General features: G+C 41.6%; 1 protein-coding gene across 4 annotated transcripts in view; it reads left to right on the forward strand.

Annotated features, from left to right (window-relative positions):
- The first annotated feature begins 654 nt into the window (after positions 1–654).
- Positions 655–14,705, forward strand: part of SCCPDH (saccharopine dehydrogenase (putative)) — a 39,020-nt gene continuing 24,969 nt past the window's right edge. Inside the window, exons 1-4 of one of the 4 annotated variants that reach the window (XM_070602618.1) lie at positions 655–973; positions 3,035–3,147; positions 10,290–10,370; positions 12,745–12,874. In XM_070602618.1, coding sequence (XP_070458719.1) covers positions 811–973; positions 3,035–3,147; positions 10,290–10,370; positions 12,745–12,874 — 487 coding nt within the window. In that variant the 5' untranslated portion in view covers positions 655–810. Of the gene's footprint in view, positions 1,406–3,034; positions 3,148–10,289; positions 10,371–12,744; positions 12,875–14,705 lie in introns of all 4 variants that reach the window. The other 3 variants (XM_070602621.1, XM_070602617.1, XM_070602620.1) reach the window with 3 other exon arrangements.

Genomic DNA, 14,705 nt, shown 5'->3' on the forward strand with positions numbered 1-14,705 from the left:
TTTGGGATTTGAGCATTAGCTGCCCTCTCTCCTTGCTCAGAGCTGTACAAAAATAAAATTCCTACTTTCTTCCACCACACCCAGTGTCGGAGATTGGCTTGCTGCACAACGGGTGAGCGAACTCACTTTAGGTTCGGTAACACATGGAGCTTCAACATGAACAACCATGTCATCAACCAGGAGGGGGTCCTGGAGGTGACGGGCGCCAGGCGGTGGAGTCAGGGGCTGGCAGCACAGGACGACAAGGTGGTTTGTGGGGACCCCAGAGCCCGTGTTCACGCTCCACATCCACCCGGCTTCACAGACATCACTTGGCCAAGAAGGGCTTCAAAAGCAAAAGGAGTTCTTGGCCATCGGCATGATGCAGGTTAAGCAGGCTGAGGAGTCGAAAGAAAGATTTCTTGGACTCTCAAGGTGTGGTAGTAGTGCTCCTTTTATTCAGAGAATAGCATGGGGACAGGACCCAAGGGCAGTGAAGAGCTGCAATGTGTTGAGGGTTAGGGCTAAGTTTATAAGGCATATGTACCTGAAATTTTTACTAGACAAAGGAAAGATGATGTGAACGGTCATTGAATGGTATCAGTGCAGGTGGGGTGTGGTTATTGTGTCGTCATACAACTTTAGATATGAATTGGGTCACATAGATGAGCATGTAGACCAGGACCCCTTGGGCTTCTCTCCCTAGGGCAGCCTTGAGCCACATCAGGCAGTCCCCTCCAGTCATCAGCAGGTTTTCCCGGAATTTATTTGTGGGTGGAACAGGGATAATCAGCCGCAGCCACCGCCTCCAGCCTCAGGGAGGGCAAGAGGATGCTGCGTCTCAGGCGGTCAGAGCTGTGCGGGACCGACGCCAGCGCGGAGGCTGCGCACCCGTGGGCTCCCGTCAGCACCCGCGGGCTCCCGTCAGCACCCGCCGCGGTCCCGCCGCTAGAACCGGCCACCCACGCTGCCAGGCCGAAGCCTCCGAGGGGAGGCGCGGTGCGGGGAGGCGTGGGAGGGGGCGCGGTGCGGCGGGGACTGGGGCGGGGCCCTTGCACGGCGGGGGCGGGGCCCTGGCGCGGTGGCGCGCGGGCCTCGGGAGCGCGGCGCGCAGCTGGCCCCGACGCCGGCGGTAGCGTCAGGGGCGGTTGCTGCGCCCGGTACTTGGGTCGCTGTCTGAGGCGCAGGCGCAGTGCGCTCCGCCTGCCCGGGGCCTCCGCTCGCTGTGGGCTCGTCATGGAGACCCAGCCGCGGCCTTTCCAGCTGGTGGTGTTGGGCGCGTCTGGCTTCACCGGCCAGTTCGTGACCGAGGAGGTGGCCCGGGAGCAGGTGTCCCCGGGGCGGAGCTCCCGCCTGCCCTGGGCCGTGGCGGGCCGTTGCCGGGAGAAGCTGCAGCGCGTGCTGGAGCGGGCTGCCCTGAGGCTGGGTAAAGGGGCGGGTGGCACGGCGCCGGGGCCCTCGCCGCGGGCCGCGGTCCTCCCCCGGCGGCACCCGAGCCCGGCTGACGGCGGGCGGAGAGAGGGTGCTTCGGAGAGAGTCAAGGCTTTCTTCTACCCCCTAAATTTAAGAAAACTGTTAAAATTGGTTTCCGCTCTTTTGAATTTCTCCTTTGGCTTGGGGGGGTCCCACTGGCGAGACAGTCAAGGCGTTCATTCGGCTTTTCCTCTCCTGTCCCACTCGAGAGCAGGGGTAGCCGGTGGGGCGGGAGGTTTCTTGATATTTGATAGAAAAATAGATAAAACAGGTTTATAAAACAGATCGATAGAACAGTGGAGCATGGTTGCTTCAAGATTGTTCGTCCTCTCCCTCCGTCTTGTGTTCTGGAGGGGGGAGGGAAAGCCCGAGTTTTACTGATAAGGGGGTTGTGGCTTTCATTTTTTTGATTGTGGGAACCGTCCAGCAGCCTTGCTCTTTATCCCAAATTTGTATTTCTGGTTTGAGCGTTTGCTTACTCTTTCAGCGTTCCTTCAACGTATTTTTATTGAGTGGTCTTTTCTATGCCAGGTCCTGTTCTAAGTGCTGGGGATACGGATATGGGAGAGAGAAACACACACACGGACCCTACCCTCGTGGTCGAGGGGAGGCATCTAATTTAGGACTCAGTAGCCTTTAAATTTGGCTACAGGTTTTCCACCCTACTCGCCTCTCGTGCAGACAGATAGCACCTGCTAGCGTTCTGGTTCAGTCCTCTGCTGAATCCTCATCTCTCTCTTCCTCATGATTCCACCCAGAGCCCTGCCTATGGCGGGAGTATAGAATCCGTTTTGTTTGTGGTTATGTATAGAAGATACCATGTGGGTTGGACTCTCCTACAGTTCTTCCTGCTGCCACTACCAACACACAGAATCTTGACCAGAGAGCTTTTTGCTCTTTCTTTACTTTTCCAAAAGAAATAATTTCACTATGAAAATATAATTCCTCCATTTCTTTCCCCTGCTCAGCAAGGCTGTACAGGTGTAGCCTAGTTTTTGTAATGCCCTACCGCTTGTAATGCCCAGATCAACTTGCTGCGAGGAGTACACCTTGACCCATCAAAACCGGTGTTATTCGGTTAATTCCAATTATTTCCTTATTATGAGCTTCAGTGTTCTTTTCTAGACTGTGCTTTTCACTTCGGAGTCCTCTTTTGTTCTTATTATGTTGATGTTAACTTCCTTCTGCCCTCATAATTTTCTCATATGTAATTGTTAATAGTTGAGAAATTATTTTTGTAATACTTCGCAGAGGAACTCAGGATAATCATCTACTCAGTATTTAAACGATTGTGAAATTATCATTTTACACAGGGTTGTCATTTACACATTGCTTATGTTAGGTTTTTTTTTTTTAAGGTTAGTAATGTTTTTTAGTAACCCATAATATGAACCCCATTTTCCTCATAGCCTTTTCCTTTTTTTATTACCTGGTTAAAAATAGTTTTATCTTTTATTTGAGAGGGAGAATTAGCTTTCAGTATATTTAGTAAGTATGCCATCACTGATTACTATTAAAAAAAGATCTGAAAAATCTAATACTGTATCAGGATTTACTTAAAACCATTTATTTCTTATTTTAGGAAGACCGACGCTGCCATCTGAAGTTGGAACAATAATTTGTGATATCACTAATCCAGCCTCACTTGATGAAATGGCTAAACAGGCAGCCGTTGTCCTCAATTGTGTAGGCCCAGTAAGTAATCAGCCCTTCTTTGTATCAAAACAAGCAATCTATTCATTTCCAGCAGAATCTGGTATTTTATATTCCAGAGGGACATAAGGGCAGGGGACAGAAGAGCTGGTTCAGGCCCTTAACCTCATATGGGGAGTTTTTGCTTGTAAGGAACAAATGGATACCAAAGTCTCCTGAGAGAGAGGGTGACAGGCTGTCTGTGATGCCACACTCAGGGACTGTGTGCTGGTTTGTTTATTGCTTACAGATATAATTGCCAACCTTTTAAAAAAATATATAGTTTTTTTTTTATAAATCATATTCCTATTTACTGTATAAATATATATGTTAAAGACATGTACAGAAATAGAGATTTAAAAAGAATTCATTGGTTTATTTAATATTTATTATATGTAAACTGTACTAGTCTAGGTACCTGGGACATAATGGTGAACAAAACAGAAAATCCCTCGTGAAGCTTATAGTTCAGTGGGAGAGAGAGGAAAATAAGGTTAGAATAGTAGGTAGTGATCAGTGCTTTGAAGAAAAATAGAGCAGGGTAAGGAGATAATGAGATTGGCATATTAATCTCTCTTAGATAGACGGTCAGGGAAGGTCTCTGTGATGAGTTGACATTTGCATAGAGACTGAATGAAGTGAAGTTGTAAACTCTGTGAATATTTGAGGAAAAGAGTGTTCCAGGGAAGAGCAGATACAAAGGTCCTGCGATGAGCATGTGTTTTGCAAGACTGAGGCATGTGAGCGAGCCAGTGGGGCTGGGCTGTGAGCGGGGCAGAGAGTGGGAAGTTGGACTGGCAAGGTACCTCGGAGCTAGGTCAAGGTCAGCGTCTGGATTTTCTTCTAAATATGAGAGTCATTGAATGGTTGGAAGCAAGGGCATGATCTGACTTACAGTTTTGAAATTCTTTGTCTTCTGAGAGGAAAAATAGATGGGAGGGGACCAATAGTGGAATGATGCCAGCAGGGCGAGCACAGGGTGGGAGTGGTGGAGGAGGTGAGAAGTGGCTGGGTTCAGAGCATATTTTGAGAGGAGAACCACTGGCTTCTCCTATCGTACTGGATATGAAAGGGACGCTTTTGGCCTGTATAACAGGGTGGGTGTTGGTGACATTTACTGATCTGAGGAAGCCATCACAATTGGCAAAACATTTGAAAACTAAGCATCTGGAAAATTGTTGATAATTTTTTTTAAATGAAAGCAGAAAGGTTTTTTGATTGTTACCAAGTAAAAGTATTTTTAAATTGTTCCTTATTTAGATTTATCTCATTCTGAACTAGCTTAGAATCCATGGTTCCTTGCTTGAATTGCTCTCATGTGCATCCTCAGCCGGCTGCCTTGCCCTTCCCTCCCCAGTACTTTGAGAAACCCCAAGCTTGGTTATTCCAGCTTTCTGCCTACTCTTCACCTGAACGTGAGTGATCCAGTGTGTCTGGAGAAAAATGCATCCTCATGCTGACTGGTCCCATTTTAAATATGTGGTTACAAACATCGTGTGAGGCCTCAGCACCTCCAGCAGTTCTCCTCCATTTCCCTACGCTATTGTCTCTCCTGCTGAGGCAGCAGCTTTACAACTTCTTTTTCCTCATACTTTTAGCATTTCATCTTTTTCTTCACTCTTATCGGGTAATTTTATTTCTTTTATTTTTTTATTTTTTTCTACTATGAAAACAAAAGTTTTCAGAAGAGAATTTCAGCCACAACTAGAAGGACCTACAACTATACAACTGAGGGGGATTTGGGGAGGAAAAAAGCAAAAAAAAAAAAAAATTTCTTCATTCCCACACCGCCGAGATCTGCCTGCCTACCTACCTGCATTAGCCTGACTCTGACCTCTTGCTATGAGGAAAACTGCCCCAGCTCGTGTTGGGAGCAATGTTCCAAGACTTTATGTTTACAGTTATGTGTTCCTATCATCATCAAATTTTTCTCTTTATTGGCTTATTTCTGTCAACATACAAATATGTGATTATATCTCCCATCTTAAAAAAAAAAATAACTTCCCTTAATTCCACATACTCTTTCAACTACACCATTCTTCTGTGCCCTTTTTTAGCAGAACTCCTTGCAAGAGTTCTCTTTACTTACCATCTCCACTTCCTCACCTCCTACTCTATCTTAAACTACTCCTGTTGTCTTTTATCCTCACTGCTTCCATGAAGCTACTCTGCCATGCTCCCCTTCCTGTCAGATCCAGGCCTCAGTCCTCATCTTAATAAACCTCTCAGCATTTGTTCCAGTTGATCACTTTTTCCATTCCTCATCTGGCTTCTGGGTGCTTACCCTCTCCTGGGGTTCCTCTCCACTGGCTTTGTCTCAATCTCTTCTGTTGGATCTTTTTATCCTCCTATAAATGCCAGAGGCCTCAGAGCTCAGGCCTTAGAAACTCTTCTCTGTTTACGTTCTCTGGGCTAGTTTATTATTATTATTAATTATTATTATTATTGTGGTAAAGTATGCATAACATAAAATTTACCATTTTCACCATTTTTAAGTGTATACTTTAATGGCATTAAGTACGTTGACAATGTTGTATAACCATCACCATCTCATTTCCAGAACTTTCATCATCTCAGACAGAAACTAAGTGGGTCAGTATTTTTTAAACAGTATGAAATCAATTTCATGGATTGAGACTCAGCATTAAAAAGGAAAAATCAGACAGATTAGAATAGAAAATAGGGTGAATTACACATAACACATGTAAGTACTGTTCATGAAATTTTGTTTCAGTTGGATATATTCGTATGTGGAGCTGCCCTGTGAAGTGAATTTCTTAGCATGGGCTGTAGTCAAAAAGGTCGGAGAGCCATAGCTTTAAATACCATCCATATGCTGGGGAGTTTTGCGTTAATTCACTTCCAGTGAGGACCTCCCCCTAAACTCCAGGCTGGTGGATCGAACTACCTTCTTCTGATGTTTCCACTTCGGTAGTTCAGTCTCTAGGTTTCTGCCACCAAAACCTGCTCCTCCCTGAGCTCTACTTGGATTGTCACTTTTCACTTTGTAATATAGGTAACAGAATTATGCTCCCAGGCGTGGAAGTGTCAGCTTTGCCAGTTTGGGATCGTAACTTATTTCCTTGCAGGTATTTCTTTGACCTACTTGTCTATTTTGTGAGGGTTTATTTCGTTGAACCAAATGATACCTGTAAAATTATTCAGCTGTGTGTGAAGGAGCATTAGTCGAAATCTACTAAAAGTGACTGAATGCCTGGGGGTGGCCCCCTCTGTGCTGTGGAACTCTCCCACCTGCCCTCAGGATGCCCTTTGTATCCTGCAACACATGACCACTTGACGTGGCCCAGGAAACATGCTGTAGTCAATCCGTATATTAACTATTAATGAAACTTCATTTTTTTCTTTGCGTTTCCTATAAAAAATTAGGAGGAATAAAAGTTAATGTTTACTTCCACACTCTGGGTTGTTTTATGTACCCCTGGAGGTAAGAACACCTACTTGGGAGACCGCTGGGTTAGAACGTGGAACATCGAGAGCAGGATTGCAATTTTGACCTATAAGCTAATTTGGTTCACTGGGGAGAAATGTCTCCTCCGAGATCAAAGATTGCTACTCTGACTCTGTCCATTTATCTCGTAAAAGCACAAGGATACTAAATAGAGAAAAATTAAAACATCATAATATAAGGATGTTAGTGCAGAAGTCTCAGCCTCAGATTACCCAAGGGGGAAGTGGGCCTGGTGTGACAGAACACAGCATAAGGAATGGGGGGATTATGGTGAATAAAAAAATGCATGGTCTTTCCAAAAGGAGCTGTTACTATTTTTAAAAGCTCCTTAATGCTTTACTGCAGCTTTCTAATACTTCTAGAGAAGCCGAATAGCTGGAAGGCTGTAGCTCACTAGCTGAGGCATGGGAAGTTCACCTATGGGAGAAGGCTGACCTGGAGGAGTTGGGAGTTAGCCAGGGAGTCATGGGATGAGCGGAGGATGTTGTAGGTGGTAGAAGCAAAAACACACAAGTGTGAAGAAACAGCATGTTCAGGAGATTATGGAGCAATTAGAACGGCTGGAACATGGGGATTAAGGGGCTGTAGTGTGACATGATTCTTGAGGACTTTTTGTGACATGCTAAGAGGTTTGGACTTTATACTATACGAACTATATGATAGAGGCACTGGAGACCCAGTGAAGGATCTTAAGAGATATATGTATATATATGATGGAAGCAAAGGTGACAGATTTTTCTTTTAGAATAATAGTTTGGTATTTCTTTGGAGATGGGGCTAGATTGGCTGCAGTGAAACGAGTTACTATTTGTAATAAATTAGATGAGAGGTGACAAGGGTGTGAACTAAGATTTGGACTTGGAGAGGGGAGGGGACTGATTTGCGGTATTTTTAGGGAACTAATTTGATAAACTTTGGTGACTTCCAGGACAGATAGAATCAAAAAGAGATTCCGAATTTCTCACTGGAGAATTGTGTGGAGAGTGATTCCATTAATAACAAAAAAGAATAAAACTAACATTTACTGAGCACTGTGTACCCAGCACTGTGCTGAACTTTTTGTATTATCTTCCTTCATCCTCACTACAACCCGGTGAAGTAGATGCTGTTATTATCTATTTATTTGGTGAAGACATAGAAACTTAGAGAGGTAAAGTGACTTGCCCGGGGTCACACAGCTAGTGAGTGCAGAGCCTGGATTTCAATGGGCTTGACTTTAAAAGCGCATGCTCTAGACACCCATGCAGTTCCGCCGGTCCCACAGTTTTGTCCCCGTCATCCCTAGTTGAGTAGATCAGAAAAGATGTCAGGAGGGGACCAGGCAGTCTGAACTAGAGCCTGCACTTCTAAGCATCATGCTGTACTGTCTCCTGTGCTAGGTTGTGGAGGAGGAGAAACTGGTTTTGAGAGAAACATGATGAAGTTGATTTTGGACCTGCTGAAACTGGGATGTCTGCTAGGCATTCTTCAATTAAGATAGGAAACACATACAATATAGTGGAATTTTTTTTTTTTAAGTAAGTGAGGAAATAAGGGTAAAGGGAAAATAAAAGGAGGGAAAATGAAGCCAAAGTCAGATTAGTTTTATGTGTGACTCATGCCCCATGTCCTGTGCTTTTGCTGGTCCTGAACTTTCTACCAGAAACCACAGGTGAGGAAACCTTATCAGGGAACATCAGATGGGGTTGGAAGTCATGAGCATTCGTGCCATAGGTGAAGTCAGGAGAGCAGATGAGATTTTCCAGGGAGACTCTCCACGTCTGATGTACCGAAGAGTCACTGTAAGGCTTCTTTAACATGCACATTCCTGGAGTCCACCCCAGAAAACCTGATTTGGGAGGGATTTGCGGTGGGACTGAGTAACCAGCGTGTTTAACAGTTGACCCAGGTGATTCTAATGCAGGTGGACTGCTGGCCAACTTGAGAAACTTTGGGGTAAGATAACCAAGAGAAAGACCAAAGAAATCTCTGAGTTTCAAAGGTGATGTGTGTAAACCTTAAGGATTACCCAAGACGGTCCATTGGGTGCAGAAAGAAAAAGAGCTTTGACTTATATTTATTTTAATTTCAACTTTATTCCTATTTTATGTTTAAAATGTGTATTATATTAGTGTAGTAGTCCATGTGAGTGATTTGTAAATAAATTCATGTAGCCAGTAGATGACGGATTCAGGGCATGAACGTGGATCTTGCTGCCTTGATCTGTTCCCTTATACCATGTTGCCTCAGAAGTTAAGTGCTTCAGTAAATTTCTGTGGTTGATTGATGGCAGAGGAGAAACTAGAAGTTCAATACGCTTTTTCAGTCCTGTAATTCCAATGTCATTTGCTTTTCTTAAGAAGGGGGGCATTCTGGCCCCTTGGCTGAGTGGTTAAGTTTGCACGCTCAGCTTCAGCAGCCCTGGGTTTCGCCAGTTCGAATCCTGGGCGCGGACATGGCACTGCTCATCAAGCCATGCTGACGCGGCATCCCACATGCCACAACTAGAAAGACCCACAACCAAAAAAAAAAAATACACAACTGTGTACCGGGAGGCTTTGGGGAGAAAAAGGAAAAAAAAGGAAGGGGAGGGGGCTGTGGAGGGGAGGCTGTGGAGTTAGATAAAGAAGACAGCCTATCTGACTACTTGAAAAGGTCGGTCCTTGCATTTCCCTGTCTTTTGTTTTAAGTGTCCCTTTACATGTTTCTTGAAGGCTACAAGGAAAAGATGATCTCCTTCCTCCATCTTATGCTGCCAGGAATGAGAAAAGCAGAGGAGTTTGTGCTTCTCGCTATCCTACCCTCACAAAGGGAAAAATTTGTCATGCTTCCTTTGAATTAGGACTGATCCTGATGTGTTTGCTATTACACATTAAATTTTATATTTTAATTCCTTGAGTTTGAGCAACAACGAATTTGGGATATCCAAAATCGTGCAGGCTCAGAATATTTACCCTGTCCTATATTAAACTTGTCCCCTCCAAACCTTCCCTTCTTCCTGTTTTTCTTTTATTTTGGCTAATAGTGCCACTAGCTGTTGTTGCCCTTGTCCAGCTAATCAGGAAGTCCAGTCATTGCTGCCTTTTTAGCATAATCTCATCCTTAGGATATCCTTCTCCTTCCTTAGTTTTGTCCTCCATTGTTTCTTAGCTGTCACGAGTTTTGTTTTCCAGAACCGCAGGCAGAGTGATGTATCTGTGCTCTAAATCTTACACCACTGTCCTGTTTAAAGTCCTCCAGGAGAGCCTAGTAATCCCGAAAAGATAGAGTTCAGTCTCGATAGCATGTCGCTAGTGGTCCTACCTGAGCTGGCCCACTCCCCTCTCAACTCCTCTGCGCTTCAGGTATCCTGAATGGCCCCCTTTCTCACACCTTTATATATACTTTTTCCTTTATCTGGATTTCTTTTTCCTGGAATGTCCTTTCTCTTCAGAATTCAACTCAAATGAGTCACTTCTATAAAACTTCCCATTTTGTCTTCAGTTAGAGGTAAGTACATACTCTAATTCCGTCATGCCTTTATTTACACTTGAGAGGTGTTACATTGTACTTACATTGTTGTCTCAATTTGTCTTTAGGCAACTTTATTAATATTTGATTTCTTAATAACCAAGACTGTACTTCCAAAACCTGATGGTATTTCATTCATTTAGGCTTGCTAAGTAAGAGTAAACTGTTGTTTTCTTGATTCCCTCAGTATCGATTTTATGGAGAACCTGTAGTAAAAGCATGTATTGAAAATGGAACTAGCTGTATTGACATCTGTGGAGAACCTCAGGTATGTAAAATGAAAAAGAAAGAACAGAATTGACAACACAACTTTGTGTTAAAGTGGAAAATATTTAGTGCAGTTTCGCAGACTTATTTTAGAAGCTGATCCCTCCTCCTAGTGTTTGGAGATGGTATTCCATCGATGGCTTGAAGGAGAGCAGAATGGTAAGGTACTGCTTCAGTTTTCTTGAATTTTGTTCTTCCCTGTAACCTCATGTATTTCAAGTCCTTTGTGTATAGGATGTGCTGATTTTTACAGCTACTGCATGCTGTAAATGGAATTAATTAAAATAATGCGCTATGACTAATTCTCAGGATCTTGTTTTTGTAACTTTTTCCTTATGAATTCCCTTTTTAAAATCAGACACTTTCACAACAGTACTGAAAAATACTTGTCAAATCCCGTCATCCTAAAAATTTTAACTGTTTACATTTATTGGATGTTTACAGTGTGCTAAATAAGGATTTAATGTAACTTTTCCAACATTCCTCTATAAAGTAGGTATCATCATCTTCCCTATCTCATAGACAAGGAAACTGAAGCTTAGGAAGGTTAAATAACTGGCTCAGAGTCATGCAACTCCTAAGTAGAAAAACGAGGACTTGAGCTGAGGTTTGTCTGACTGCAGGCAGTGGTGCGTTCGTGTGCACTAAGCTCTACTACCTCTGTTAAACCTGGAACCTCATCGGTCCCTCTAGTCTCTGCTGATTACCATCATCAGTGTGCCAATATAGTATGTACTTGGAGTTTATCAACTGATAACGTACATTGGAAAATACTAGGAAAGTATAAATTACCAAGATTGATTCAAGAAGAGGTAGGAAACATGAATGAAACAAAAGCCAATTTCTATCTTATTTCAAATATTCTGGAGCAAAGAGATGTTGAAAAGCTTCTAAATTATCTTATAAACTACCATAAAAGTGATATCAAAACCTAGTAAAGATCTAGAATATACAGAGCTCTTGTAAGTCAGTAATACAGATTCAAATAACCCAATTAAAAAATGGGCAGAGGGATGAGAAGAGACAGATCTGTGCGGAAGAATTCCAAATAATTCATGTAGCTACTCTGCCCTCAAGGAGGGGGAGCATAACTCCCCGCTCCTTATGTGTGGGCTGCACATAGTCACTTCCTTCCGAAGAGTGCGGTGTGGAAGGGAGGGGAAGGAAAGAAGAACCTTACAGTGGGGAAACCTGGCGAACACTGCCTCAGCCAGGTATTCAAGGTCAACAGCAACAGTGATGGGTCACGTTGATAGTAGGTGCTCTTGATATGTTGTCATGAAATGGCACTTTACCACTGTGGTCTTCCTCCCCAAAACCTGTAATCCCAGTGTAGTCATGAGAAACATAAGAGAAGTTCCATTAGAGGGCGTTCCTCAAAATACCTCACGAGTGCTCCTGAAAACTGTCAGCATCATCCAAAACAAGGAAAGTCTGAGAAATTGTCACAGCCTAGAGGATCCCAAGGAGATGACAACTAAGTGTAATAGTGTGGCATCCTGGATGAGATCCTGGAACAGGAAAAGGACATTAGGTGAAAACTAAGGAAATCTGAGTAAAGTATGGACTTTAGTTAATGATAACATATCAATATTGGTTCATTAATTTTAAAAATGTTAATGCAAAAGATGTGATAATAGGGGAAACTTACTGAGGAGTATTTGAGAACTCTCTACGACTTGTTTTTTCTGTAAATCTAAAACAAAGGATTTGAATAGACATTCTTCCCCTCTCACAGCCCCTCCTTTCTGAGCGCTTTCTTCCTATTTATATATGTGCACAGATAGATTGCTGTAATGCTGTGCATCTGGGTAATGTGATTTGGGGGAACTTTTTTTGCTTTCTTTGTGTTTTTCTATATTAATATTTCATAATAGGTATTACTTTTGTGTTTAAAAGTCATTCTGAAAAATTAATAGTGTCATTAAGTCGGATCAGCATATCGCCCACACCACCTTGCGCGTGGTAGATATACAGTAAATGTTTCCTGAATAGGTGAAGACATTTTGACAGTTAATATTTCACTACAGAACCATACTGGTTAGCATTTTCAAAGTTTAATTGCTTTGTCTTTAAATGTAAATCATTGCCAGCCCCGTGGCCGAGTGGTTAAGTTCTCGTGCTCCACTTCGGCTCCCCAGGGTTTCGTCAGTTCTTATCCTGGGCGCGGTCATGGCACCGCTAATCAAGCCACGCTGAGGTGGTGTCCCACGTGCCACAACTACAAGGACCCACAACTAAGAATATACAACTATATTCTGGGGGGCTTTGGGGAGAAAAAAGAAAAAAATAAAATCTTTAAATGTAAATCATTTAATATTGGTCTAGATGTTTCTGTATCGCTCTGATTCAATCCTTTGTCCTGAAATTTTTAGTTTCTGGAGCTGATGTATTGGAAGTATCATGAGAAAGCTGCAGAAAAAGGTGTTTATATTGTTGGAAGCAGTGGCTTTGACTCCATTCCAGCAGATCTGGGAGTAATATATACCAGAAATAAAATGAATGGTAATTATTGATCAATAAGCAATAATTGAATTTAATAATAGAAAGGCTTCATGTTTGTAATTGTGATGAACTAAGATTTGGTTGGGAAAAGAAACATAACTATAAATGGATAATGTTAAAACGTTATGTTTTTAATACAGCTATATTTGTTATAAAATACTATTGACACTATTGTTTCTTGAGACATGCATAGTACTAGAAATGTTCTAAAGTGAAGAATTATCCATTGTCTTAATTTAGTTATGGTTACAACTGTAAAATTTCTGGGAAAAAAAAATTGGGCACTCAATATAAATTCAAACTTACTTTGTGTAGGAATTAACACATTTTAAAGTATAATTTAAGTTGCATCCTTAGCACGGTAGGCAGCACGTCAGTCTCATAAAGTATAATTTATATAGATATTATAATTTAAGGTTTTAATTTTTTTAACCAGCAAAGCTAGGAAGTATTGAACAAAGTTTTTTGTCATATTTTTTACCCTACTTATAAAGTGGAGACAATAATTTAAGAATGGAAAAAGTCATTTACTATGGTGAAACAATAGAAGTTACTAATATCATACATATTAAAAGGTGTCCATTTAGAAAATGGCCTGAAACAGATAACTCCAGTGCCATACAAACTCTTCTAGAAGCTTAAAATGATGGAAAGTGTTCCATTTTATATTAAAAAGTTAACTCTGAAACCAAAGCCCAGCAAAGATGGGACACACACCAAAAGAAGCTACAAATCAATCTTGCTTATGAAATTAGTAATAAAAGAAAATAGCTACATAAAATTTTACTAAATACCCAATGGCATTTTAAAAGAGTAATATATCAGGACCAACATTTATTAGGAAATTACATAATCTTCACATCAGAGTATCAAAGGCGAAAAGCTATATGTCCATCTCAAATTATTTGAAAATTCATGCCATTTACTGATTTTAAATTTTTAGAAATTAAGAAATAGAATACTTTCTTAACATAATAAATGTCAGAAAGCAATAGCCAACATCATACTTAATGATGAAACACAAACCATTCCCAATAAAAAGAACATGAATTCAACATCTTTAAAATACTTTGTCTTTCAATCCATGGGCGTAGTATGTCTCTATTTTTTAAAAAAATTCTTTTAAGTCTGTAAAGTTTAGATATTTTCTTCAGAATGGTCCTATGTATTTCTTTTTGAGGTTATTCCTAAATATTTAATAGTTTTTGTTATTTTGAACAGGTCTTTTTCTTTTTAAAGGAGAAATATTACTTTAAGGTTTGTTTAAAAACTTTTGCTTCAGGTACTGAAACCCAGGAGTCAGCATTTTGACAAGTACCCGGCTGATTTTTGCTGCAAATGGTCCACATCTTGTGACATACTGTTTTAGGTGGTCCATGTTCTTTCCGTGGATAAGGTTAGATCATAGAGGCACATATCCAGGCCACATTCTCTTAACAACCCTCAGAATCATCTCCAGTCAGTTATACCTTAATGATCTGTTCTTGGTTTTTGTCAGTGGTCAGACTAGTGACATTTTTGTGGCTACAGTTCTCATCTGCTGTATCATCTTTGTTGGTGACGTGGTTATTTGCTATCTTACTCAGTGTCAACTTTGTAAGGTCCCATGTTTTAATTTTCTCTTGGAATTAAAACTAGGAACTCTCTTAAGAAGTTGGTGTATTTTATTTTATCAGATTTTGAGAATTAGCCATCCATTCTGTTTTCCTTTTTTCTTACTGCTCTCAAGCAATTCAAAGATTAAATGCTTAACCATTATACCTATATATTAGACCTCATGGTTACTATAAGTGATTTCTCCCCTTTTTCTGGCTTTGGTTTTCTATTTTTA

The sequence above is a fragment of the Equus przewalskii genome, chromosome 31, assembly GCF_037783145.1.
Source record: "Equus przewalskii isolate Varuska chromosome 31, EquPr2, whole genome shotgun sequence".
Lineage (NCBI taxonomy): Eukaryota > Metazoa > Chordata > Mammalia > Perissodactyla > Equidae > Equus > Equus przewalskii.